This window comes from Physella acuta, unplaced genomic scaffold (assembly GCF_028476545.2).
Source record: "Physella acuta isolate Inbredline_101_S28 unplaced genomic scaffold, ASM2847654v3 ptg000325l, whole genome shotgun sequence".
Taxonomy (NCBI): Eukaryota; Metazoa; Mollusca; class Gastropoda; family Physidae; genus Physella; species Physella acuta.
The window spans coordinates 529,679-554,106 of NW_026731844.1; the positions used below are offsets into that span (position 1 = coordinate 529,679).

General features: G+C 36.0%; 1 protein-coding gene across 4 annotated transcripts in view; it reads left to right on the forward strand.

The window, feature by feature from the left end:
* LOC131940672 (uncharacterized) overlaps nucleotides 1-24,428 on the forward strand; it is a 101,620-nt gene that overhangs the window by 64,326 nt on the left and 12,866 nt on the right. For all 4 annotated transcript variants that reach the window (XM_059299400.1, XM_059299401.1, XM_059299403.1 and 1 more), the window contains 41 exons: nucleotides 38-179; nucleotides 645-873; nucleotides 1,454-1,682; nucleotides 1,905-2,043; nucleotides 2,389-2,682; nucleotides 3,002-3,165; nucleotides 3,905-4,055; nucleotides 4,317-4,738; nucleotides 5,111-5,261; nucleotides 5,393-5,844; nucleotides 6,160-6,301; nucleotides 6,738-6,966; nucleotides 7,375-7,591; nucleotides 7,836-7,974; nucleotides 8,206-8,499; nucleotides 8,765-8,946; nucleotides 9,134-9,284; nucleotides 9,917-10,341; nucleotides 10,665-10,815; nucleotides 11,332-11,732; nucleotides 12,080-12,221; nucleotides 12,473-12,701; nucleotides 13,063-13,267; nucleotides 13,459-13,597; nucleotides 13,727-14,020; nucleotides 14,239-14,423; nucleotides 14,913-15,063; nucleotides 15,209-15,636; nucleotides 15,744-15,894; nucleotides 16,109-16,503; nucleotides 16,692-16,818; nucleotides 17,008-17,271; nucleotides 17,653-17,894; nucleotides 18,163-18,329; nucleotides 19,789-19,942; nucleotides 20,597-20,965; nucleotides 21,260-21,619; nucleotides 22,043-22,402; nucleotides 22,550-22,915; nucleotides 23,225-23,638; nucleotides 23,829-24,161. In XM_059299400.1, coding sequence (XP_059155383.1) covers nucleotides 38-179; nucleotides 645-873; nucleotides 1,454-1,682; nucleotides 1,905-2,043; nucleotides 2,389-2,682; nucleotides 3,002-3,165; nucleotides 3,905-4,055; nucleotides 4,317-4,738; nucleotides 5,111-5,261; nucleotides 5,393-5,844; nucleotides 6,160-6,301; nucleotides 6,738-6,966; nucleotides 7,375-7,591; nucleotides 7,836-7,974; nucleotides 8,206-8,499; nucleotides 8,765-8,946; nucleotides 9,134-9,284; nucleotides 9,917-10,341; nucleotides 10,665-10,815; nucleotides 11,332-11,732; nucleotides 12,080-12,221; nucleotides 12,473-12,701; nucleotides 13,063-13,267; nucleotides 13,459-13,597; nucleotides 13,727-14,020; nucleotides 14,239-14,423; nucleotides 14,913-15,063; nucleotides 15,209-15,636; nucleotides 15,744-15,894; nucleotides 16,109-16,503; nucleotides 16,692-16,818; nucleotides 17,008-17,271; nucleotides 17,653-17,894; nucleotides 18,163-18,329; nucleotides 19,789-19,942; nucleotides 20,597-20,965; nucleotides 21,260-21,619; nucleotides 22,043-22,402; nucleotides 22,550-22,915; nucleotides 23,225-23,638; nucleotides 23,829-24,161 — 10,179 coding nt within the window. The remainder of the gene's footprint in view (nucleotides 1-37; nucleotides 180-644; nucleotides 874-1,453; nucleotides 1,683-1,904; nucleotides 2,044-2,388; nucleotides 2,683-3,001; nucleotides 3,166-3,904; nucleotides 4,056-4,316; nucleotides 4,739-5,110; nucleotides 5,262-5,392; nucleotides 5,845-6,159; nucleotides 6,302-6,737; nucleotides 6,967-7,374; nucleotides 7,592-7,835; nucleotides 7,975-8,205; nucleotides 8,500-8,764; nucleotides 8,947-9,133; nucleotides 9,285-9,916; nucleotides 10,342-10,664; nucleotides 10,816-11,331; nucleotides 11,733-12,079; nucleotides 12,222-12,472; nucleotides 12,702-13,062; nucleotides 13,268-13,458; nucleotides 13,598-13,726; nucleotides 14,021-14,238; nucleotides 14,424-14,912; nucleotides 15,064-15,208; nucleotides 15,637-15,743; nucleotides 15,895-16,108; nucleotides 16,504-16,691; nucleotides 16,819-17,007; nucleotides 17,272-17,652; nucleotides 17,895-18,162; nucleotides 18,330-19,788; nucleotides 19,943-20,596; nucleotides 20,966-21,259; nucleotides 21,620-22,042; nucleotides 22,403-22,549; nucleotides 22,916-23,224; nucleotides 23,639-23,828; nucleotides 24,162-24,428) is intronic.

A 24,428-nucleotide genomic window follows, 5' to 3' on the forward strand; every position in this document is an offset into this window, starting at 1 on the left:
GCCTGAAATCAAAAAGTTACTTGATTAATTATTTCAGATATGCTTTGTAATGTACCAATGACTGTGGACCAGCCTACTACGGTAACAGGTCTACAACTGACCGCATCTAGTCAAGCTGGACCACTGACAGGTGCCTCAGAAGGCAGGCTAAATAACCAACTGTCATCCTGGGTACCAAGGTCGGTATCTTCAATGTTAGAAGTTATATCATCAAAACATTTTCTAAATCCTGGGTACTAAAGTGGGTATCTTCAATGTTAGAAGTTATATCATCAAAACATTTTCTAAATCTTGGGTACTAAAGTGGGTATCTTCAATGTTAGAAGTTATACCATCAAAATATCTAAATCCTGGATACCAAAGTGGGTATCTTCAATGTTAGAAGTTATACCATCAAAACATTATCTAAATCCTATACTGTAATTGTATTTATATAATCAGATCTTTGTAACAAAACATTACCTAAATACACTAAATACAGTGCTGTCAATTGTATTTCTTAAAAAAGGATTGGCTTCAAGCATCTAAACAATTTATTATTTCTTGTTTTAAATTCTCATAGCTTAAATACCCGTACTGTACTGCAATCCCTGTTGTAAACTCACCCGTCTGTATGACTAAAACTTCTGTTATTATTATTACAGCATTGCTGATAAGAACCAGTGGCATCAAGTAGACTTCCTGTCAGCTCAGAACTTGTCAGGTATTTTAACACAAGGAAGTCCAAATGCTGAGCAGTGGGTCACCTCCTACACCATCAGTACCAGCATGGATGGGAGCAACTTCTACCCACTGACAAATGCTGATGGTAATGTGATAATATTCGGTGGCAACACAGACAAGGACTCAGTGATCAGGAACTATTTCCCTCATGTGAGTAGAACAAATATCATAGCTGTCACCATCACTGGACATGGTCTCTGGACATGGTAGCTCTTCCCATCACTGGACATGGTAGCTCTTCCCATCACTGGACATGGTAGCTCTTCTCATCACTGGACATGGTAGCTCTTCCCATTACTGGACATGGTAGCTCTTCCCATTACTGGACATGGTAGCTCTTCTCATTACTGGACATGGTAGCTCTTCCCATCACTGGACATGGTCACTGTACATGGTAGCTCTTCCCATTACTGGACATGGTAGCTCTTCCCATTACTGGACATGGTAGCTCTTCCCATCACTGTACATGGTAGCTCTTTCCATCACTGGACATGGTAGCTCCTCTATCATGCACATCCCTTATATATCGCTCCTCCCATTTTATGTAATTTTTTATACATAGTCTATTTACAACATAATTGCTTGTGTATCCCTTCCCATTGCATAAAACCACTCATAATACCTAACTTGATTGTCAATTCTATTTTAATACTTCATATATCTACATCAGTATTTAAAAAAGATGAAATTATTGCATTATTGAAAAACTTAAAAATTCAACTATCTACAGATGGTTGTGGCCAGGTATGTTCGCCTTACACCTGTCACCTGGGCGCCACATGGGCCTGGCCTGCGCTTAAACTACATTGGGTGCTCACCCCTCATCACACCTCGACCAACAGTGCCATTCCTCCAGCCCTACACCGGGCCCATTGGGATCCCCATCATATCAACAGGCAGCCCTCCACCACTTTACAACATTCCTACGGCATCCCCACCAACTGTAACTCAAGAACCAAGTAAGACAGAAGTTCTGTTTAGCAGTGTTTTGAAACTTTCGGGAGGGGGGGGCATGCTTAAAATCTATAAGTTGACCCTGTCCCCAAGAAGAGATGCCTGAAAGAAACTTTGCTTTATAGTAGTGAATGTTAAGTTTGTTGTAACAAATACATAAAGTAAAAGGTATTTGTATTGGTTGATTGATTTTAAACAGTTTACACAATGCTGTTTATTTCTCACAGTGTGTAACAAAAAAATGGGACTACAGAATCAAAGAATTATTCAAGACCAATGGATATCAGCATCTTCCAGCGTCAATGGACATGGGTCACAATATGCCAGACTGTCTGAGGATGTCTATCAAAGCTCATGGGTTCCACTGTAAGTACCTTGACATTGTCATAGATTTCTATGTTAAGATATTATTAAAGGATGTCTATCAAAGCTCATGGGTTCCACTTTAAGTACCATCACATGATATAGATTTCTATGTTGAGATATTTTTAAAGGATGTCTGTCAAAGCTCATGGGTTCCACTGTAAGTACCATGATGATATAGATTTCTATGTTAAGATATTATTAAATGATTTTTATCAAAGAAAATGGATTCCACTGTAAGTATTAAAAAATGTTTACTCATTTCTATGCAAAGATATTTTTAAAATTCTGCACATTTTTTATAATGTAAACTTTCACATTTTATTCTAATCCATATTTCTCCCACAGGGAAACAGACAACTCGCCCTACATTCAAGTCAACTTCCAAGAACCCAAATTCTTGTCTGCTGTGGTTACACAAGGTGAAGGTCGGGAAGAGAAGTGGACCACAGAGTACCAAGTCTACCTAAGCTTAGATGGAGTTGATTACTACCCGTATTCTGATAAACAAGATGGAGTGGCCAAAATCTTTACTGCTAACACTGACACCAACACACCAGTCACAAACTATTTTGTTAAGAACATCATGGCCCAGTACATAAGGATAGTACCAGTCAATAGCCACAATGGTTTTGCTTTGAGGTATGTGAATAATTTAAAACATTATCTACATTTTTACTCAAACAGCAACCAAGCTACATTTTCATCTGTAACTAATGTAGCTAATCACTACAGTTTTATTAAAATAATAAATGAATGAAACAAATTTAATCTCTATGAGAAACAACGTGATCATTTTTTCATGTCTTTAAAATATTATTTAATTTTATTTAATTGTAACAAATTAACATTTTAATACTGGTATTTCTTTTCAAAAATGTAACCAGTAGTAGTTTATATTTTAACTGATACTTAAAAAAGTGAACCATTAAATTTTAACCGTAGTTAAAAAATTCTCCAGGTTTGATGTTCTAGGTTGTAACCCATCTAAGGAGATTGAACATATTAGCACCCACGCACCTCCATACACAACATCACCAACACCCAAACCTTTAACTGATGCCCCAACTCTGACAACTGGAGCACCAACTGCACCAACAGCATCCACTCTACCTCCACCTAATGGTAAGATTGTCATTGGCTTATTCTTTGCTGGCTGATCAAATAAATAAGTCACATTTTAATTCATTCAGTCCAAATAATGTACATGTTACATGACACACAATATGGGATGGTGCGGCCTAGTAGTAAAGAGCTAGACTGCTAAGTCTCAAGTTCAAATCCGGGTTCAAGTCAGTAGAATGTGTCTGAGTCCACCCAGCTCTAATGGGTACCTAACTCACGTTAGAGTAAACATATGAACATAAGCAACCACAGTTAGTAATTATATACATGAAAACACAAAATTGACTGGAGATCTATCACCTCTTTCAGTTTTACATGTATTAATTTACTTCGCCAATCTCACTCAGCTAAAATTTAAAAAAAAAACATGCACTTTTTATTATACTTTTCTCTCACGTCAATTTGTAGATTGTTTGTAAAACATTTATCCCATATTTCCTTGTGGATTGTTTCTAAAACATGTATCGCATATTTTCTTGTAAATTGTTTCTAAAACATATATCCCATATTTCGATTTAGAATGTTTCTAAAAACATGTATCCCATATTTCCTTGTAGATTGTTTGTAAAACTTGTATCCCATATTTCCTTGTGGATTGTTTCTAAACATGTATCGCATATTTCCTTGTGAATTGTTTGTAAAACATGTATCCCATATTTCATTGTAGATTGTTTGTAAAACATGTATCCCATATTTCCTTGTAGAATGTTTCTAAAACATGTACCCATATTTCCTAAAGTTTGCCTGATCCCTATGGGTGTGAGCAGCCATTACTTCGTCACTGATGCCCAACTGACAGCATCCTCACAGCTCAACAGCAACCATACAGCAGCAGATGGCCGGCTGTTCAATGCTGTCTCCAGCACATCCGGTGGATCATGGATTCCTGGGTTAGAGTTGTTTGAATTAAAAAATTTCATTTATTCAATAGTTTTGATCCTAACCTCATCATAAGGCTGACATTACCAATACAGGTTCTTTGTATGCATAGGGGGGGGGAATAAAGATTAAAATTTTTGCTGGCACTATATAAAAGAAAAAAAAAATTGTGAATGTACACTCCATGCAAACTCTCCCCCTGATATACCTTTAGATAAAAAACAATTTAAAAAATTTATTTTAAATGCTGTAAAATTGTTTTATTTCAACAGCCCTGGCTCTAATCAATGGATAATGGTCAACTTCAACGAACCAAAACTCATCTCTGGAGTGGTGACACAAGGCAGTCCAGATTCATCTCGTTGGGTGGAAAAGTTTAACGTCTACTACAGCTTGAATGGAAAAGATTTTATTCCTTACACTGAGAATCCTGGTGACCAGACCCCTTACCTGTTCAATGGTAACACAGACAGTACAACACCTGTGAGGAATTTATTCAACCGTGACATCATAGCCCAGTATGTGAAGATTGTTCCAGTCCAGGCATCACCTGCAGGTGTAGGCCTCAGGTTTGACATCATGGGATGTAAGCCAACAGTCCCAGCAGAGATTATTACACCCACCCCTCCCACAGTGACTGGCTCCACCCTTGTACCAACTATAGGCACAGGACCAACGCTGCCACCAACTATCTGTAAGAAAATATTTTTTGCCTAAACTTTCAAAATATATTTAGGCCTTGAAATGAATATACAATATATTGTGTTTTGTTGCCTTAAGTAAAGAAACGCTTTAGAAATTTAACCAATCAAACACATTTTAATATATAATTATTATAAAACATTCTTATACATCTAACTATAAACATTCTGCTAGGACAATACAGTATGTGGCTTTTTTTCAGTTAATATTGCAATTATTTAACATTAAGGGTACAAAAGTAGCCTTGATTAGCTATTCTGACATTTTTTTAAGAACTTCTATATTATTGTTGGGACAGTTTAATATAGCTTGGTTTTTTTGGTTTTAAAATTTTGCTTGTATATAATTTTTTTCTTTTTTTTAGCCTGTGATATCCCTATGGGCCTAACAAACCCCATGATAATTAGTGACAAGCAGCTGACCGCGTCCAGTATGAAGGATGAGTTCCATGGCCCATCCCGGGGTCGACTTACTGCTGGTACAGATGGCTCTATGGCAGGAGGCTGGTCACCTAGGTATACACACACTTAAAACTGACCAATGCCAGCATTTGTTTGTGTGATAATACAATTTATTAAGTCATTTGCTTTTAACACACTATATTTTTTTTTTCAAAATGTAACAAAAACTATACTATACATTTCAGTGTAACTGACAAAGATCCATATATCCAAGTGAACTTTTACGAGCCTTATGAAATCTCTGGAGTGGTCACACAAGGCAGTGCTGACCAGCCATCTTGGGTCACCAAGTACACTGTGTACTACAGCAATGATGGTGAACACTTCCAGCCCATCCTGGATAAAACTGACAGCCCTGTTGTTTTTAATGGCAACACTGACCAGCATACGCCGGTCAAAAATTTCTTCCCAACAGTTGTAGCTCAGTACATTCTAATCAGGCCAGTGGAATCCCATAACGATGTAGCTCTGAGGTTTAATCTGTTAGGATGTCGCTCACCTGTACCAACACCTGTGCCTTCACCTGTGCCAGTTTACCTAGAGACACCTTCGTTTGGTTACCCCACTACAGCTACACCTGGTACTGCGACCACTAGAGTCCCACAGACGCCTTTTGTTCCTTTTGTTCTACCTCCAGGTCAGGACTTGAGCATATACTCAAATATTTTTATTTTCATCTACTTAAATCAAATGTTTACACCATATTCAAATTTACTTCAATATATATAAATTATTACAAAATATTTAATTTCTTATAATATATTAAAATTTACTTCAATATTTTAAAATACATTACAATACATTAAAATATGTTACAACATATCAAAATTTATTAGAATATATTAATATTTAGAACATATCAATATACTAATTCACTAATTAAAATAAGTTTTTGTATGCTCATCATGTTTTACATTGATTTTTAAAAGTAATTTTTTTTTGTTGGATTCAGGTTTATTATGTAATGTGCCAATGAATGTGGACAAGTCTAATCTGGTTCTTGACAGTCAACTGTCAGCATCAAGCTATGCTGAACCAGCCACCTCTGCAGGAAAAGGAAGACTTGATTACCCATATTCCTCCTGGGTCCCAAGGTATGTAACTCATCTTTATCTACTATTTTACTGACACTTAGTTAAAGTTACATACACACCATATTACATTTGCCTTTAATTCTCACTCATCTGTCCAAAGCCATCCTGTTTATAATTTCTACCCTTGAAGTAGTATAAATGAATAGACTTTGCTGTAGCTATTATTCTGAAATAGATTTTTCAGTACAATAAAAGTATTTGAAAAAAAATAAGAATAAAAACATGATTAATTTATCAAAAATTTAATTTAAAACAAAATCTTAAACAATGGTAGCACCTTTTTAATCCAAACTATAATATTCAACAATATTCATATCTACTGTTTAATCACTATTAACAATGACTTTTAGTGGCTTATATATTTTTTAGTAAGGTATGTTGTGTGAATATAGCAATAGTGAGACGCACCTTCAAAGTATGCTTTATTTTTTTCCAGAGTTGTTGACAGGAACCAGTGGCACCAGGTAGATTTCCTGACACCCCAGAACCTGTCAGGTGTTCTCACACAGGGCAGTCCCAATGCAGAGAAATGGGTGTCATCCTTCACAGTCAGCACCAGCATGGATGGCTACACATTCTACCCAGTGCGTAACAGTGACGGCTCTAGAGTTATCTACACCGGAAACTCAGACAAAGATTCTACAATAAGGAATTACTTCCCACATGTAAGTAAATTATGTGCTGTTTTTCCTCTTCAATAATATCTTCTCTTTATACTTTTCTCTTTATTTTTGTAGCTTTAATGCTTATACCCAGTGATTACACTTCTGTATTTTATATCTTTACTATGGTTTTTTTTCCTATTTTTTAAAACATATACATTTGACTTTATAGCATTCTGTAATTTATTTACAACACTGTTTTATTTTTATATATGAGAAATATTTGAATTTTTATTTTTGTTGTTAAGTATTTTGCTATCATATTTTATTCAAAAAACATTTTAAAACTACATTTTAGTTTTTTCATTTTCTCATATAAAAAATATATTCTATTACATTTTTACAAACTACTTTTCTAAACAAAAATTTCTCTTAGCTTATATCACCATATAATTGGGATGAATTTTTCAGATGATTTTGGCCAGATTTGTTCGTCTTGAACCTCTGAGCTGGGCACCAAATGGACCTGGTCTCAGACTAAACTACATCGGCTGCTTCACTTCTTCTGCGCCTACACCAGTTCCCACTGTACCCTTCCTCCAGCCTGTGATAACTTTAGCTCCTGGCCTCACCCCAAGTGTTACCTACCCAACTCTGTCACCACCCAAGTATACTACACTTGAGCCATGTAAGTGTTTGATTCGGTATTCACTGTGAATCTGTTGAACCATGTAGGGTTTGAGTAACTATTCACTGCTGATCTGTCCTGCCCTGTGTTTGATTCAGTATTCACTGCATATCCGTTGAGCCATTTCGTGTTTGAGTAAATATTCACTGCTGATTTGTTATAAAGCATCAAATTATCAGTTTGTTTTTAATTTAATTTAAGAAATTATCTCAGACTTTAAAAAATTATTATTTATAATTTGTAGTGTGCATAAAGGAGATGGGTGTGCAGAACTTGAGAATAGTTGAGGACAAACAGTTGACAGCTTCCTCCAGTGTAAACCAACATGGGCCAGAGTATGGCAGATTGTCTGCCAGCTATTATCAAGGCTCTTGGATGCCACTGTAATTACATTTTATTATTGTTTTTAACTGCTAAAAACTAGCTTGCTATATAAAATAGTTTTTGTAAAATTATAAAGTCACAATTACATTTCCAAAGAGATATTTGTACATTAGGTAAATTGTAAAAATTCACTGATTAATTACGTTTATAGACTTTTCCAACACTCACCACTCTTGTTGTTATATTTATGGTATATGTTAAAGATAATTTGTCTTTTTCTACTGATTTAGTGCCACTGATGTGTCACCCTACATTGAGGTAGACTTCCAAGAATTGAAATACTTGTCTGGAGTAGTAACACAAGGTGAAGGTCAGGAAGAAAAATGGGTCACTGAGTACAAAGTCTACACCAGCGTTGATGGTGTGAACTTTACTCCCTACTCTGAGAATCAAGACGGCATTGTGAAAATATTCCCAGGCAACACAGACTCTGATACACCCGCTGCTAACTTCTTTGTTAAAAATATCCTAGCGCGGTACATTCGAATTGTCCCAGTCAACAGCCACTCTGGTGTGGCTCTAAGGTATGAAATTTACTTTATCAAAGTGAAGTTACTTAACGTATTCATTAATTTTATTTCTTCAACTTAGTTATCTCTGTAAAACTTAGAAATTAAAATTCTATTTAACAAGTATAAATTTATTACATTTATGACAAGCTAAATACATTATCTAAAAATGTCTCCAAATTGAACTACTTTGTACAAATATTTATCTTCTTCTGATTAAATGCAAGTCATGTTAAAAATCACTCATTATTGAACAACAACAAACAATTGACTTTTTCAGATTCGATGTGTTTGGATGTAACCCGTCTAAAGAAAAAGCTGTCACCACACGGGCACCTCAGTACACACCACCCCCAACAACCCCCAGACCTAGCACAGAAGCTCCTCCATTATATTCCTCAGTCAGACCTTCCAATGAACCAACTCCTTCACCCACACCTCTTGTTATACCACCTCCAAAGGGTAGGCTATTCTATTTTTATTTCAGAGTTATAGTTCTTACTTAAGTTTTAATTTATTACAAAAGTATAATGGTTTCAGTTGTGTGAAGCTTACTTAAAAATGCTTACTTAAGTAATGCTTACTATACACTATGTAGCTAATTGAAATATTATTATTGTTACTAATATTATTCCTTTGATCCCACCAGTGTGTCTCCTTCCTATGGGTGTCAGCAACCATTACGTAGTAGCAGACGGCCAGCTGACGTCATCCTCCAATATTGACAGCTTGCACTCAGCAGCAGACGGCAGACTTTACAATCTTCTGTCTCCTACCAGTGGAGGATCTTGGATTCCTGGGTATGTGACTAACATGCAGTTACTGCTCTTGTAGCATCTCCATCTATTCATATAGGTGCCCTGGACACATGAGGCAGCCAGTTCTTTCCCCTTTTGCAAGTCTCTGGCCACTTTCTTATCTGTCCTAAGATAGTCTGACTCTTGCTAATTATTTTTTTCCTGTATATCTCCATGTCTTCCCAGGACTTCCTGTCTTTTTTCCCTTGAACTTTCAATCCAGCACAATTGCTGTAATTTCATCTGACCTCATCCTTAATACATTTCTCATCCAACAGCGTCATCTTTTTCAATTACTTCTGAGACTACTTCCAACTGTCTCATATACAATAATTTAGAAACTATAAAATGAAAAATGTTGACACTAACTGCTTAAATTTTAATCAGTTTTATTTTAAAATATTTTCTTGCTTAACCTGAGACATTTTTTGATTGAACAACTGAGATGTCAATAATAGACTTGTTAAACATCTTTTTTTGTTGAAAGCTGTAAATGTTTCATTTTCTTCTTGATAAACAAACAATAAAAAATGAATTTAAAACAAGTATCAATTTTAATTAGGTAATATTCTATTGTCCAATCAACCAGTTTATTTATTATTGAGAATGATGTTTTGAAATAAATGATATTGTAGGCCAGAAGCTCAGTCATGGATCATGGTCAATTTCATGGAGCCAAAGTTGCTTTCTGGGGTGGAAACTCAAGGCAGTCCAGACGGCAGTCGCTGGGTAGAAAAGTTCAACGTCTACTACAGTATGAATGGTGTGGACTTCACACCTTACACTGAGAACCCTGGTGACCAGACACCTTACCTGTTCAGTGGTAACACAGACAGTACAACACCTGTGAGGAATTTATTCAACCGTGACATTATAGCCCAGTACTTGAAGATCGTACCTGTCAAGGCATCACCTGCTGGTGTAGGCCTCAGGTTTGACGTCATGGGATGTAAACCAGATTCACCTTCTCAGATCATCATCACACCATCACCACCCACTGGCTCTACACCTACACCAGGAACTGGACCAACACTTGCACCAACATTGCCTGCCAAGCCAAGTAAGGACACTACTAAAATTTATTGTTAATTCACTTAACAACATTGCTCTGCTTATATTGAGCTATGTTTTGACTTTGTTTAAATATTGATATAAAAGCTGAAAAATTATTAATTAAAGTCTGTAATATAGTAGGTATGTTATTGTGCAATAAATGGGACTAATCTTCAAGAAATATAGATGATTTGATTTTTAAATTCAAAGCAGTTTTTTTGTTTAGAAATTTAATGAATGGTGTTATTCCAAAAATAGGATGAAATAAATGTTTCACTTATATTTTGCATTATTTTAAACAATTTTAATTAATAAGTGCTGGTTTTTCAGCTTGTGATGTGCCTATGGGAGTTAGCAATCCTTTGCTTGTCAAAGAAAGTCAGCTGACAGCCTCCAGTTCACTGGATGTGTTCCACGCCCCATCACGAGGTCGACTCTACACCAACAGAGATGGCTCACTAGCTGGTGCCTGGTCACCTAGGTATGTGAATGATGTGATGTGATGTGACATGACATGACACAATTCAACAAACATGACATGCCTTAACATTACATGTCATCACATACATCATCTTGTTATGTCTATGATATAACATAATATTTCACACTGGTATCTATATTTCAGTAAATCTTCTAGATCTAGCTATAACTTAATGTAATTTCAAGGCTTATCTGTAACAATTGCTACATCTACCAGAGGAACCTAACTAATGGAAAAGTTTTATAGGTTTACCATACAACATGATATGTCACCTTAGTGTGTCATATATTTCACTCCTAGGAATTTCTATAATGTTATATATTATGGTGTCAATTTGTTACATTTTTTTTTTATTTACCCACTAAAAGTCTAGGCTAAAAATAGATTGTTAATTGTTATAATTCTATAAGAAAATAATGTACAATTGTTAAAGTGTTACAAAGCAAATAATCTAAGATCAAGCACTTAAAACAGTATATAGCCTATAATTTTAAATTATTTCTTTAAAATTTCCAGCGCAACGGATAACAATCCCTACATCCAAGTGGACTTCCTCTCACCCTATGAAATCTCAGGGGTCACCACACAAGGCAATGCTGACCAGCCATCTTGGGTGACAAAATACACTGTTTACTATAGTAACGACAGTATAAAGTATGAGCCAGTGAAATCCAGCACAGGCAGCCCAGTGGTGTTTGATGGCAACACTGACCAGTTCACCCCTGTGACCAACTACTTCCCTACTATTGTAGCTAGGTACATTCAGATTAGACCAGTGGAGTCCCATAATTCTGTAGCGTTGAGATTTGATATCTATGGATGTCACCCCCCTTCACCACTGCCATACCTAGAATTCCCACCTGGCATGAACATACCCACCTACACAGGACCTCCTACACCCTTCACACATGCACCAGGTAAGCTGCCCTAACCTTCACCTTGTAGAGATACTTGATTCTAGTTTACCCACATTGTTAATGTCATCTTTTAAAAATTTGATTCTAGTTTATCTTTCTAGTTCACAGCCATCTTTTAAAAAGTTGATTCTAGTTTATCTATCTGGTTCACAGCCATGTTTTAAAAAGTTTATTCTAGTTTATCCATTTAAAAAGTTGATTCTAGTTATCTATCTACAGTCGTCTTTTAAAAAGTTGATTCTATTTTATCTATCTACAGTCATCTTTTAAAAAGTTGATTCTAATTTATATATCTAGTTCACTGCCATCTGTTAAAGAGTCTACAATTCTTTAATACCTTATTCCAGAGATCATTTGTAATGTACCAATGGACCTTGACCTGCCAGCTTTTGTAGCAGACAACCAGTTCACAGCTTCTAGCTACGCTGGACCTCAAACAGTTGCCTCAGCTGGTAGACTTTACAACAAGTTGAGCTCCTGGATTCCTGGGTATGTTGATTTTTTTACTCATCCTGATACAGTTTATTTCAATGAAATTTGATCTTTTTTTTTTGAAGTTTTTTATTTATTTTTGTGGGTTTTTTTTTAGAACGCTTGTTTTTTATTTCTATAAGATTATTGTTTTTAAAATTATAGGTGATAATTTTTAAACCATTCAATTACTTTTTTATTTGGGATTATGACAAAACTTCAAGTAAAAATACATATGATCTGACAGAATAAACTCCACATTGTTTCAGTGTTGTGAACCAAAACCAGTGGCACCAAGTCGAGTTCCTGTCAGCCAAAAACCTCTCAGGTATTCTGACCCAGGGCAGCCCCAATGCAGACAAGTGGGTGTCCAGTTTCACAGTCAGCACCAGCTTGGACGGCTACACTTTCTACCCAGTGCGTGACAATGATGGCAACACCATTGTTTTCACTGGAAACTCTGATAAGGATTCTGTTATAACTAACTTCTTCCCTCGTGTAAGTTTCTACATTTTATTTATTTCCAATCATTTAGTGAACTCCCTCAAATAATGCAGATTTTTAAAAAATAAGTAAAAAGATAAACTTATTTTGTTCTTAATTCTACCATAATTGATTTTTATTTCCGAGCTTAATGTATTACTGACATATTTTAATTTTACTTTGTTTTGTAATTACATCTATTACCAAGAACAGTTTTTTAATTATTTTGATTAGAAAAAAACTAATTTAAATTTGGATATGTAATCCTGGATTTTATAACACAAACTACTTTTACATCAGGGAACATTACTATAATATTGTTAAATGAAAATTAAGTAACAAAAATGATGAAAATCTAACTAATGATTCCTTGCAGATCACTCTGGCCAAATATGTACGAGTTATACCTGTAACCTGGGCAGCAAGCGGTCCTGGATTGAGACTCAACTACATTGGCTGCTACTCAACCTCTTACACAACACTGCAGCCCACTGTACCCTTCTCTATCCATACAACTGCTGGACCAACTGGCACAACCAATGCTCCAACACCCACTCCACATATCGTTACTCTGGAACCTTGTAAGTTTAATTTGACTGCTATTGTTATATAATTATATTGTGTTAGTTAATTATGCCTTGTGTAAGAATAAAACTATTACAGTTAACTATTTTTAACGGACTATTTACATTTATGAAATTTTAATATAAATAAGTTTTAGAAATAAAATTGTATCAAGCAAGAAACGAAATCATTATTTTAAATTCTACAGTGTGTGGAAAAGATATGGGCTTACAAAACCTGAGGATAGTTGAGGACTCTCAAATTTCTGCAACATCAAGTAGCAGTGGTCATGGCCCAGAACTTGCCAGATTGTCTGGAACTTTCTACCAAGGATCCTGGATGCCTTCGTGAGTATATCTTCTCTCAAATACATGGCAAAAATAACAATTATATTTTATTTAGACTATTTTAAATAATATAATTTCTAAAATTTAACTTTAAAATTATGTTAATTTTTTCTATTTTGATTTTCCAAGGCCAACTGACAGTGCACCATACATAGAAGTTAATTTCAAAGAGCAGAAATTCTTATCAGGCATTGTGACACAAGGTGAAGGTCAAGATCAGAAGTGGGTCACTGAATACAAAGTTTATACTAGTACTGATGGTAAAAACTACATTCCATATTCTGATAAGCAAGATGGCGTCCCCAAGATCTTCACTGCAAACACAGACACAAACTCACCTGTGACAAATTACTTTATTAAAAACATCATCGCACAGTACATCCGCATAGTTCCAGTCAACAGTAACTCTGGAATAGCAATGAGGTTTGTTTTTTTACTATTCCATTCTAAATAAATAATACAATCATATGCAGAAGTAGATCTTCTATATATTATTTAATTATATCAGTGAAATGCTTTTTTTTTATATCGTATGAATTTTATTACACCTAATTACATACCTCATAATTAAATTTTTTAATAAACTTAATTTATAAAGATATGTCTAATTACTGACTTAAAGAATCACTTCCTCTGTTCAGGTTTGATGTTCTGGGATGCAACCCATCTAAAGAAAACCTGTTGGTAACCACTCGAGCACCTGTGTACACACCCACCCCCTCACCCACAGGTCCAGATGTCCCCACCCTCAATTCTGGTGGTCCAACAGGAATATCAACTTTATCCCCAAGCACAATGGGAGTCTCTACATTTTTACCACCCAAAGGTTGGTTTTAAGCATTTGTGTTACTAAAAAAAAATTGATCAATCATTCATACTTTCTGTCTACATCATTTTACTTTGTGGTAAATTTTTTGGAGTTCATGTTTAATTAATTTTTTGCATCATCATCTTCTCCCTTTTGTTTCCAAGACACATGGGGTTGCCACAGAAAGCTCCTTCAATTCTAGCCTAACTCTGCCAATGTTCGTGACAGTCCCCCAAAATAGTTCTGCTCTTATCAGTTGCTTTTCTGCTGTGCACCTTCAAGTCTCTTTTGGCCTTCGCTGTTGTTTTTTTTTTTTTGCTTGATGCGTCAAATTGAGCACCATTCCAGTGTCTTCTAATGATTCCTAAAACGTAGGCGATCTAGCACTTAGAAACATCACTTGTTTTTTATTGCATTTTGCCTTCAAATAATTTTACTTCAATCAGATAAGATATGTGAATTAACATAGAGGAGATAAAAGAGCTGGTTGCTTACAATGTGTTTCAGTTTGTCTTGTCCCTATGGGCATCAGTGACCACTACATAGTCACAGATGAGCAGCTGACCTCCTCTTCTAACCTGGACAGCACACATACAGCAGCTGATGGCAGACTTTACAATGACAAAAACACAAACTCTGGTGGATCCTGGATGCCTGGGTAAAAACCACATATGCCATAATTAATCTAGTTTAATTACTTATCAATAAATTATTTTTAAAAATACTTTTGTAATTGTGAAGTACCATAAAAAATTTAAAGTTTCTATAATTATTTAAATGAGTTTTATTATTGATTATTTTAGTCCTGATCCGAATCAATGGATAATGGTGAACTTCAATGAACCAAAACTCATCTCTGGAGTAGTGACACAAGGCAGCCCAGATTCATCTCGTTGGGTGGAAAAGTTTAACGTCTACTACAGCCTGAATGGTGTGGACTTCACCCCTTACACTGAGAACCCTGGTGACCAGACACCTTACCTGTTCTATGGTAACACAGACAGTACAACACCTGTGAGGAATTTATTCAACCGTGACATCATAGCCCAGTATGTGAAGATTGTTCCAGTCCAGGCATCACCTGCAGGTGTAGGACTCAGGTTTGACGTCATGGGATGTAAACCTGATGTGCCCTCTGTTACCATGGCGACCCCTCCTCCTCTCCTCATCCAGTCAACAGCCTCTCCAGGCACTGGTTCAACATCTGCCCCTGTACTCCCTACCCAACAAGGTAAATTGATTACAAAATCCATTTTTAAAATTTTGCAAACATTAATATTAAGTTTTTGAGAAGAAGTTATTCATTGAATAATAATAATTTTGCTTGTCTTTTACCAGTTTGCACCATCCCAATGGGTGTAACTAATCCTTTGGTGGTCAGTGACAATCAGCTGACTGCGTCAAGCTCTATTGATGTTTTCCATGGACCTTCAAGAGGCAGACTTTACACGGAAAAAGATGACTTGTGGGCTGGTGGATGGTCTCCAAGGTATGCCAAATTTTGAAATATTTTTTAATGCTGTAACATGCAATACATGACATCTTTTCTGAACACATTTTTTTTCTCATAATTTTTAAAATTATTTTTATTGTTTGAGTGTACATAAAATTGTTTATTTATCTCATTTTATCTCATTTTTTATTTTCGATTTTTTTATATACTCTACTACAAAAAATTAAAGAATTGTTTCTTTATTTTTCAGCACATCTGATAATAGCCAATACATCCAGGTTGATTTCCTCTCCACCTACGAGATATCAGGAGTAGCCACCCAAGGCAGCGCCAGTGATAAATCCTGGGTGAGCAAGTACATTGTGTACTACAGCACTGATGGCACCAACTTCCATCCAGTGACTGACAGCAGCCATAAGCCAATCGTCTTCACCGGAAACAGCGACCAGTTCACCCCTGTCACCAACTACTTCCCAACCGTTGAGGCCAGGTACATCCAGATACGGCCGGTTGAGTTCCACAACTCCATAGCCCTGAGGTTTAACCTGTATGGGTGTCGGTCACCTTCACCAAATGCCGTCCCTCTGCATTTGACCACAACTGATGTGCCAACTTTGCCTAGTGGGCAGACTCCAACACCTACACGTGAGTTTTGATTTTATTAAATTCTTTCAACAAACTTAAACTGCTGTAATAAAGTGTCATAATAAATATTTGTAATGTTTATAAAATTTGATAATATATTCAGCTGTAATGTAATAAAATATTTAACACCTAAGTAAGGATGTATGATTGTCCGCTATTATAAATTTAAAAAATTCTTTTTTTTTCAGCCCGAGCTTGTATTTACTGGTCACCTTGGGTCAGTAATAGTGTACCTGACCCTGTCAGTGGTGAAAAGGATATGTTTTTCCAAAGACCCCTTTCAACAAATGCATGTCCAAAGGAATTTGTCAAAGCGTAAGTGAAATACAACCAAATAGATTTTTACATTTTTTTCATATAAAAAATTGGAAATAAATATTTTAATGGAATAATTTATTTATAACAAATTACCAGTAAATGTATTTGCTAATAAAGCTATTTTATAAAATGCTACTATGTAAAATAATTAAAACAACCTACGATGTTACTATTTCAATTCCTTAGAGTTGAGTGCAGAGTTAAGGCCACCAAAATGATGTGGGACCCTACAGACTCTTTAGTTGAGTGCTCACTGCTAGACGCCATGTTTGTTTGCCACCCCACCCCCACTCATGTGTGTGAAGACTATGAGGTGCGTGTGCTGTGTGACGTATGTTCGGTGACCACAACTGGACAGCCTATTGCAACACCATCACTCCCAGCATACCAGTCAGCATCTACAGCTGTCCCCTACACTTGCTCTTCTGGCTGGACAGAGTGGATAGATAGGTAAGGTTTACATCACAATACTTTTTTTATGGATAGATAGGTAATGTTTGCAACACAACACTATTTTAAAAACATTTTGTGCATAGATAGTTAATGTTTACAACATAACTAAAATAAAAATTTAAAACATCAGAAAATTGTTTATATAATTTTTACTAATTTGTAATGAAAAATATCTAATTTGGACAAGCTTCCCTAAAATGTAAGCTATAAAACTTAACTTTTAATCTCATTTTTAAAACCAACAAAATTAATATTGACAATTTTGAAAAATTAATAAAGGAAAATTAAGGGGTTTTTCTCCATTATTTAAATTTTTTGTCAAATAAGTAATAATTTAAATCAAATTCAGTTAATAAAAATATTTTTAATGTTTTTTAGAAATGGAGTGACTGCGAATGGCAACAAAGAGGCTCTGTCTATGGAAGAGCTGTCAGCTTTCTGTCCTCACGGTCAAGTGGATCAGATTGATTGTGTGACCGCTGATGCTCAGGAGAAGCCTTGGTATCTGCTCGACCTTGTGACACGCTGTGAGGTCAGCACTGGCTTTGAATGTGATGCTGAGTCCAACAGACCTAAAGTTTGTCAGAACATGAAGATTAGATATCACTGCTCTTGTGCTGGTAGGTCACTTTTAAATGTAGAAATGGAGATTATTAGAATTAAACTATTTCAGTGTTTGTTTACTTTTGTTTCTCTTAAAATTTATGTTACACCCTGTTTAAAGTGTCGTAGATCTATCCATTTCTAGGATTTACACATTCTTTTTTAAATATAAAAAAAATGTATGCATTGAGATCTCCTGCAACTGGTTGAGATCTACATTAGGCTAGTAAGATTTAAAACTTGTTAGACAAAATGAAATGAAACAAAATGTTGTGTTTTATCCAGCACCAACTCCCACAACCCTGGCACCAACAGTAGAAACTCCACCTATTAATCTCTGCACCAAAGACTACTGGACACACTGGGTCAACAGAGACATCCCTGAGATAGGTGATGGAGATCGTGAGCAACTGACTCAGGGAGAATTACGTGAAGCTTGCCCTGATGGTTATGTAAGTACTGATATCTTGTCCTCACAGTTATGTAAGTACTGATATCTTGTCCTCACAGTTATGTAAGTACTGATATCTTGTCCTCACAGTTATGTAAGTACTAATAACTTGTCCCGATGGTTATGTAAGTACTGATATCTTGCCCTAAAGGTTATGTAAGTACTGATATCTTGTCCTCACAGTTATGTAAGTACTGATATCTTGCCCTAAAGGTTATGTAAGTACTGATATCTTGTCCTCACAGTTATGTAAGTACTGATAACTTGTCCTCACAGTTATGTAAGTACTAATAACTTGTCCCGATGGTTATGTAAGTACTGATATCTTGTCCTCACAGTTATGTAAGTACTGATATCTTGTCCTCACAGTTATGTAAGAACTGATATCTTGTCCTCACAGTTATGTAAGTACTGATATCTTGCCCTAAAGGTTATGTAAGTACTGATATCTTGTCCTCACAGTTATGTAAGTACTGATAACTTGTCCTCACAGTTATGTAAGTACTGATATCTTGTCCTCACAGTTATGTAAGTACTGATAACTTGTCCTCACAGTTATGTAAGTACTGATATCTTGTCCTCACAGTTATGTAAGTACTGATATCTTGCCCTAAAGGTTATGTAAGTACTGATATCTTGTCCTCACAGTTATGTAAGTACTGATAACTTGTCCTCACAGTTATGTAAGTACTGATATCTTGTCCTCACAGTTATGTAAGTACTGATATCTTGCCCTAAAGGTTATGTAAGTACTGATATCTTGTCCTCACAGTTATGTAAGTACTGATATCTTGTCCTCACAGTTATGTAAGTACTGATATCTTGTCCTCACAGTTATGTAAGTACTGATATCTTGCCCTAAAGGTTATGTAAGTACTGATATCTTGTCCTCACAGTTATGTAAGTACTGATAACTTGTCCTCACAGTTATGTAAGTACTGATAACTTGTCCTGATGGTTATGTAAGTACTGATAACTTGTCCTCACAGTTATGTAAGTACTGATATCTTGCCCTAAAGGTTATGTAAGTACTGATATCTTGTCCTCACAGTTATGTAAGTACTGATATCTTGTCCTCACAGTTATGTAAGTACTGATATCTTGTCCTCACAGTTATGTAAGTACTGATATCTTGCCCTAAAGGTTATGTAAGTACTGATATCTTGTCCTCACAGTTATGTAAGTACTGATAACTTGTCCTCACAGTTATGTAAGTACTGATAACTTGTCCTGATGGTTATGTAAGTGTTGAAATGTTGCTGATAGTAAACATTGCAAAGATATTTTGTTTTATTACTTCTTTGGAAAAAAATTTCATTTTCTTTTAACAATGTTTGAATATTTTTATTTGTGTACTGCACTATTTGTGTATTGCACACAGAAATACTACAAAACTTTATGCAAATGAAACAAATTGTCCTACTTTAGTATTAAACTGTGTGGTAATGTCATGTAACCAGGTGACTGAAATAGACTGTCAGACCACAACTGGCATTCCTTCTGACATGACTGGGGAACCTGTGACCTGTGACCTCAAGACTGGACTCTCCTGCTGGAACTCAATCTTCAGGACCTGCAGGGACTACAGGATCAGATACAAGTGCAGTTGTACAAGTCAGTTCTCTTTCACTTATTCAGATCATACTTTAGTTCAAAATATTTGCCACAATATTCAATTAAATAAGTTTGAATACAAAATTACAGGATCAGATACAAGTGCAGTTGTACAAGTCAGTTCTCTTTCACTTATTCAGATCATACTTTTGCTCAAAATATTTGCCACAATAGACAATTAAATAAGTTTGAATACAAAATTTCAGGATCAGATACAAGTGCAGCTGTACAAGTCAGTTCTCTTTCACATATTCAGATCATACTATAGTTCAACATATTTGCCACAATTTTTAATTAAATAGTTTGAATAAAAAATTCGATAAAGTTTAAAAAAATATTTAAAACTAGCTGTTTTAATACACATGCATCAAATGAACAGACATTTAAAGTGGCTTTATAACATGATTTAACTTCCCAACACATTCATTTAAAAACATATATCTGCTGTAAATTACTCTAATTTATTATTACTCTCATTTATTAACTTTATTAACTAAAATTTTAAGCATCTATATTGAAGTCCATTCTGTTTTTATATGAATTTTTGGATTTAATATTTTAACTAAAATTAAAAATCTTAACTGACAAAAATTATATTGAACATTTTTTTTATGCATGTTTTTAATTAATTTATCTCTCCTCCCCAATCAACAGTTCCCACACCACCTCAGAGTTTGACCTCCAGCGTGTCCACCCTCTCACCAGTCCTGACCTCCTCAACCACCTCCGGTCTGTCCACGCCCCACCCTTGCTTCACTGGCTGGTCAGGCTGGGTCAACAAAAACTCCCCAGTTGGAACAGATGGAGACTTTGAGCTGATGACCACACCAGAGCTGCAGTCCTTCTGTCCAGGTGGCAAGATCACAGAGATTGACTGTGTGGACGCCGACACGCTAGATGGGTATGAGAGCTTGGCTGAGGCAACTTGCACTTTAGAAGATGGTCTACAGTGTGCTAACAATCCTTTCCTAGATGTTCCTTGTCATGACTACAAGGTCAGATACAAATGTGACTGTTCTTCTGGTAAGTATCTACATGCTTAAAATTTACCTTATTTTGATATTTCTGATTTAATGTAATTAATTAAGGCCTAAACATTTTTTTTGCTACAGACATACATTACTACTGTAAAGTTTTAGTTGTGTTTTAAAAATGTATTTTTTTACTATTTTTTTAAACTTAAGTATATTATCATGGAACTAATAAAATATATAAACTTTTTTATTCAATATAAAGGACAGAGCACTCTTGAAAATTGTTGCTAAATATCAACCTTTAAATAATAATAATTGTAACGATCTATTTACTATTTAACAGTGACCACAACTCTGGCCCCTAACACAATCTCAAGCCAGTCTGTATCAAGTCATGTGATCACACCATCCCCCACACCAGTTCACCAATGTGCTTCTGGCTGGTCAGCTTGGGTCAACAAAAACAACCCAGTGGGCAGTGACGGAGACACAGAGAAGATGACCAAAGAAGAGCTGGCAGCCTTCTGTCCAGGTGGCACCATCTCCGGCATCCAGTGCATAGACTCCGACACCAAGGATGACTTCACCAGCTTGTCTGAGGCCACTTGCACCATTGAGGATGGTCTGGAGTGTATCAACATTCCTTTTGAGGGCATCCCACCCTGCAGGGACTACCAAATCAGATACGAGTGTAACTGTACAGGTAAATTCTATCTATAAAATGTATTTATTTTAATTGAATAACCAGCATTGCTGCTTAGCAAAAACATATGGCAGCTGTTGTAAATCTAGCTGTATATATATATATATATATATATATATATATATATATATATATATATATATATATATATATATATATATATATATATATATATATATATATATATATATATATATTCGGGCATTTGTCACATTCGGGCAAGTGTCGCATTCGGGCAAGTGTCCATTCGGGCATTTGTCGCATTCGGGCAAGTGTCCATTCGGGCATTTGTCGCATTCGGGCAAGTGTCCATTCTGGCATTTGTCGCATTCGAGCAAGTGCCCATTCGGGAATTTGTCGTAGACCCATAATAAGCGACATCGCATTAAATAACTATTAACTCAATTTCCATTTCCACTACAGGTGCACCTACCCTGCCTCCCAGCACTTCAACAACAAAGTCCTCCACACCTGTGGTCAGTACCCCCACACCAGTTCAAGTTCTGACCTGTGCAACTGGTTGGTCATCATGGATCAACAGAAACGACCCGACTAAAGGCACTGGTGACTATGAGAAATGGACTGTTGAAGAGATGGCACAGTACTGCCCAGGTGGTAAACTCACTGATATAGAATGTAAAGACTCTGACACAAAGGACGACTACACCAGTTTGTCTGAGGCCACATGTACTGTAACAGAAGGACTTGAGTGTGAGAACCTTCCATTTGATGGGGTACCACCTTGCAGAGACTATGAGATCAGATACATGTGCAACTGCTCAGGTATTTTTTTTTTAATAATTTTCAGAAATGTTTGTTACCTCCCTTTAATTTACCAAACTAACCAGTTTGATGTTTTATAAAACTTTTTTTTTTAAATTACAATAATTTTAATTTGATGAATAACTTGGCTGTTGTTTTTTTTTCCAGATGCACCCACAATTCCACCAACAACAAGGACATCCTCATCTTCCCCTGCAGTCATGATCCACCAAAGCTCAACAACCAAATCTCCACCAGTTTGTACGTCTCAGTGGTCAGACTGGATCAACAAGAATGACCCCACCACTGGCACTGGAGACACTGAGAAACTGACCAAAGAAGAGCTGGAAGCTTTCTGCCCTGGTGGTAAAATTGTTGACATAGAGTGCAAGGACTCTGACACTAAAGATGACTACACCAGTTTAGCTGAGGCCACATGTACTATTGAAGATGGACTTGATTGCCAGAACCTTCCATTTGATGGCATCCCTCCTTGTAGAAACTATGAAATCAGATACAAGTGTAACTGCTCAGGTGAACACACGTTTTGTTAAATATTTTTTTTACCATTTGTTAATATAATTTTTATATATAAATAAAAAAGACACATTTAAAACATAATTGTAGCTTTATGTTAACTATTTTTAGTTATTAAAGTGTGCTCTGCTAATTGAGTTAAGTAAGTTACATATCTTTTTATTATGAAATTTTTTCTAATAAAAAACAATATTTGTATCTAATTTACTAATTTAAGAAAGCATGTATTATCAGATTTTCTAATGTTATAAAATATACATTTCCTATCAGATTCATGTATGTTATTAACCGAAATTTTCCCATCAGATGCCCACCCTCCCACACCAAGCCCTGACAGTCATGTGACACCAACCAGGTCCCCCACCACTGGGGTCTCACACATCACCCCCACCCCCTCACCAAGTGCTGGACTTCACGGTATCCCCACCAATGGCCCCACCCACCAGTGCGTCACAGGCTGGTCCTCTTGGATCAACAAGAACAACCCTGTGGGAAGTGACGGGGACACGGAGAAAATGACACCCCAAGAACTTGAAGCTTTCTGCCCTGGTGGAAACATCATTGACATAGAGTGTAAGGACTCTGACACTAAAGATGACTACACCAGTTTGTCTGAGGCCACATGTACTGTAACAGAAGGACTTGAGTGTCAGAACCTTCCATTTGAGGGCATCCCACCCTGCAGAGACTATGAGATCAGATACATGTGCAACTGTTCCAGTAAGTTCTGGTTAAGGCTATTTCTCAATGTTTCATTTTGGTATTGAAATGCTAAGCTTGTCATTTAATTATTATAGCTTTGTTATTTACTATTTAAAAACTAATATTAAACACTTCTAAAAGCTTGTTTTAAGTTGTATGTCTTCAAGTTTTACTAGTATTTAAAAAAAAAATCATCACCATCTCCCAGATGCTGTACCAGACCCTCTGACCACCAAAACACCTGGCAACAAGACGCAGGTCAACTGTGACTGGTCACAGTGGCTGAATGGTGACAGTCCCCTGTCAGGCAGCGGAGACCTGGAGACTATCAACGACATCAAGAACAAGTTCGGCATTTGTCCAGACATAGTGGACATTGAGTGTCGTGTCGCTGGGACCTCGACCTTGTTCTCACAGGCTGGACAGGACAGGCTCATGTGTGATGCACTTAATGGCTTTAGGTGCTACAACAGTGAACAGAGCAATGGACAATGTCTTGATTACGAGGTTCGGGTCCTCTGTTGGGGACTGCAGTGCCCAGGTTTGTGTACTAAAATATTAAGTTGTTTTTTTATGAAAGACGAAAGCAAGATTTTCTATGAACCAGTATTTTATAACTGTTCTACGATATTTTTAATTACGTTAACGCATCACTAATTAATTAAGTCACATGATTTATACTTTGTGATTGTTTTTTAATATTGAAAAAAAAGTCCACCATATTTCTATCTACTTTTAAGTTTTAAATATTATGTATATAAAAATTATTCATTGTTAGGTTTGAAATATTTTGTATATAAATTAAGTT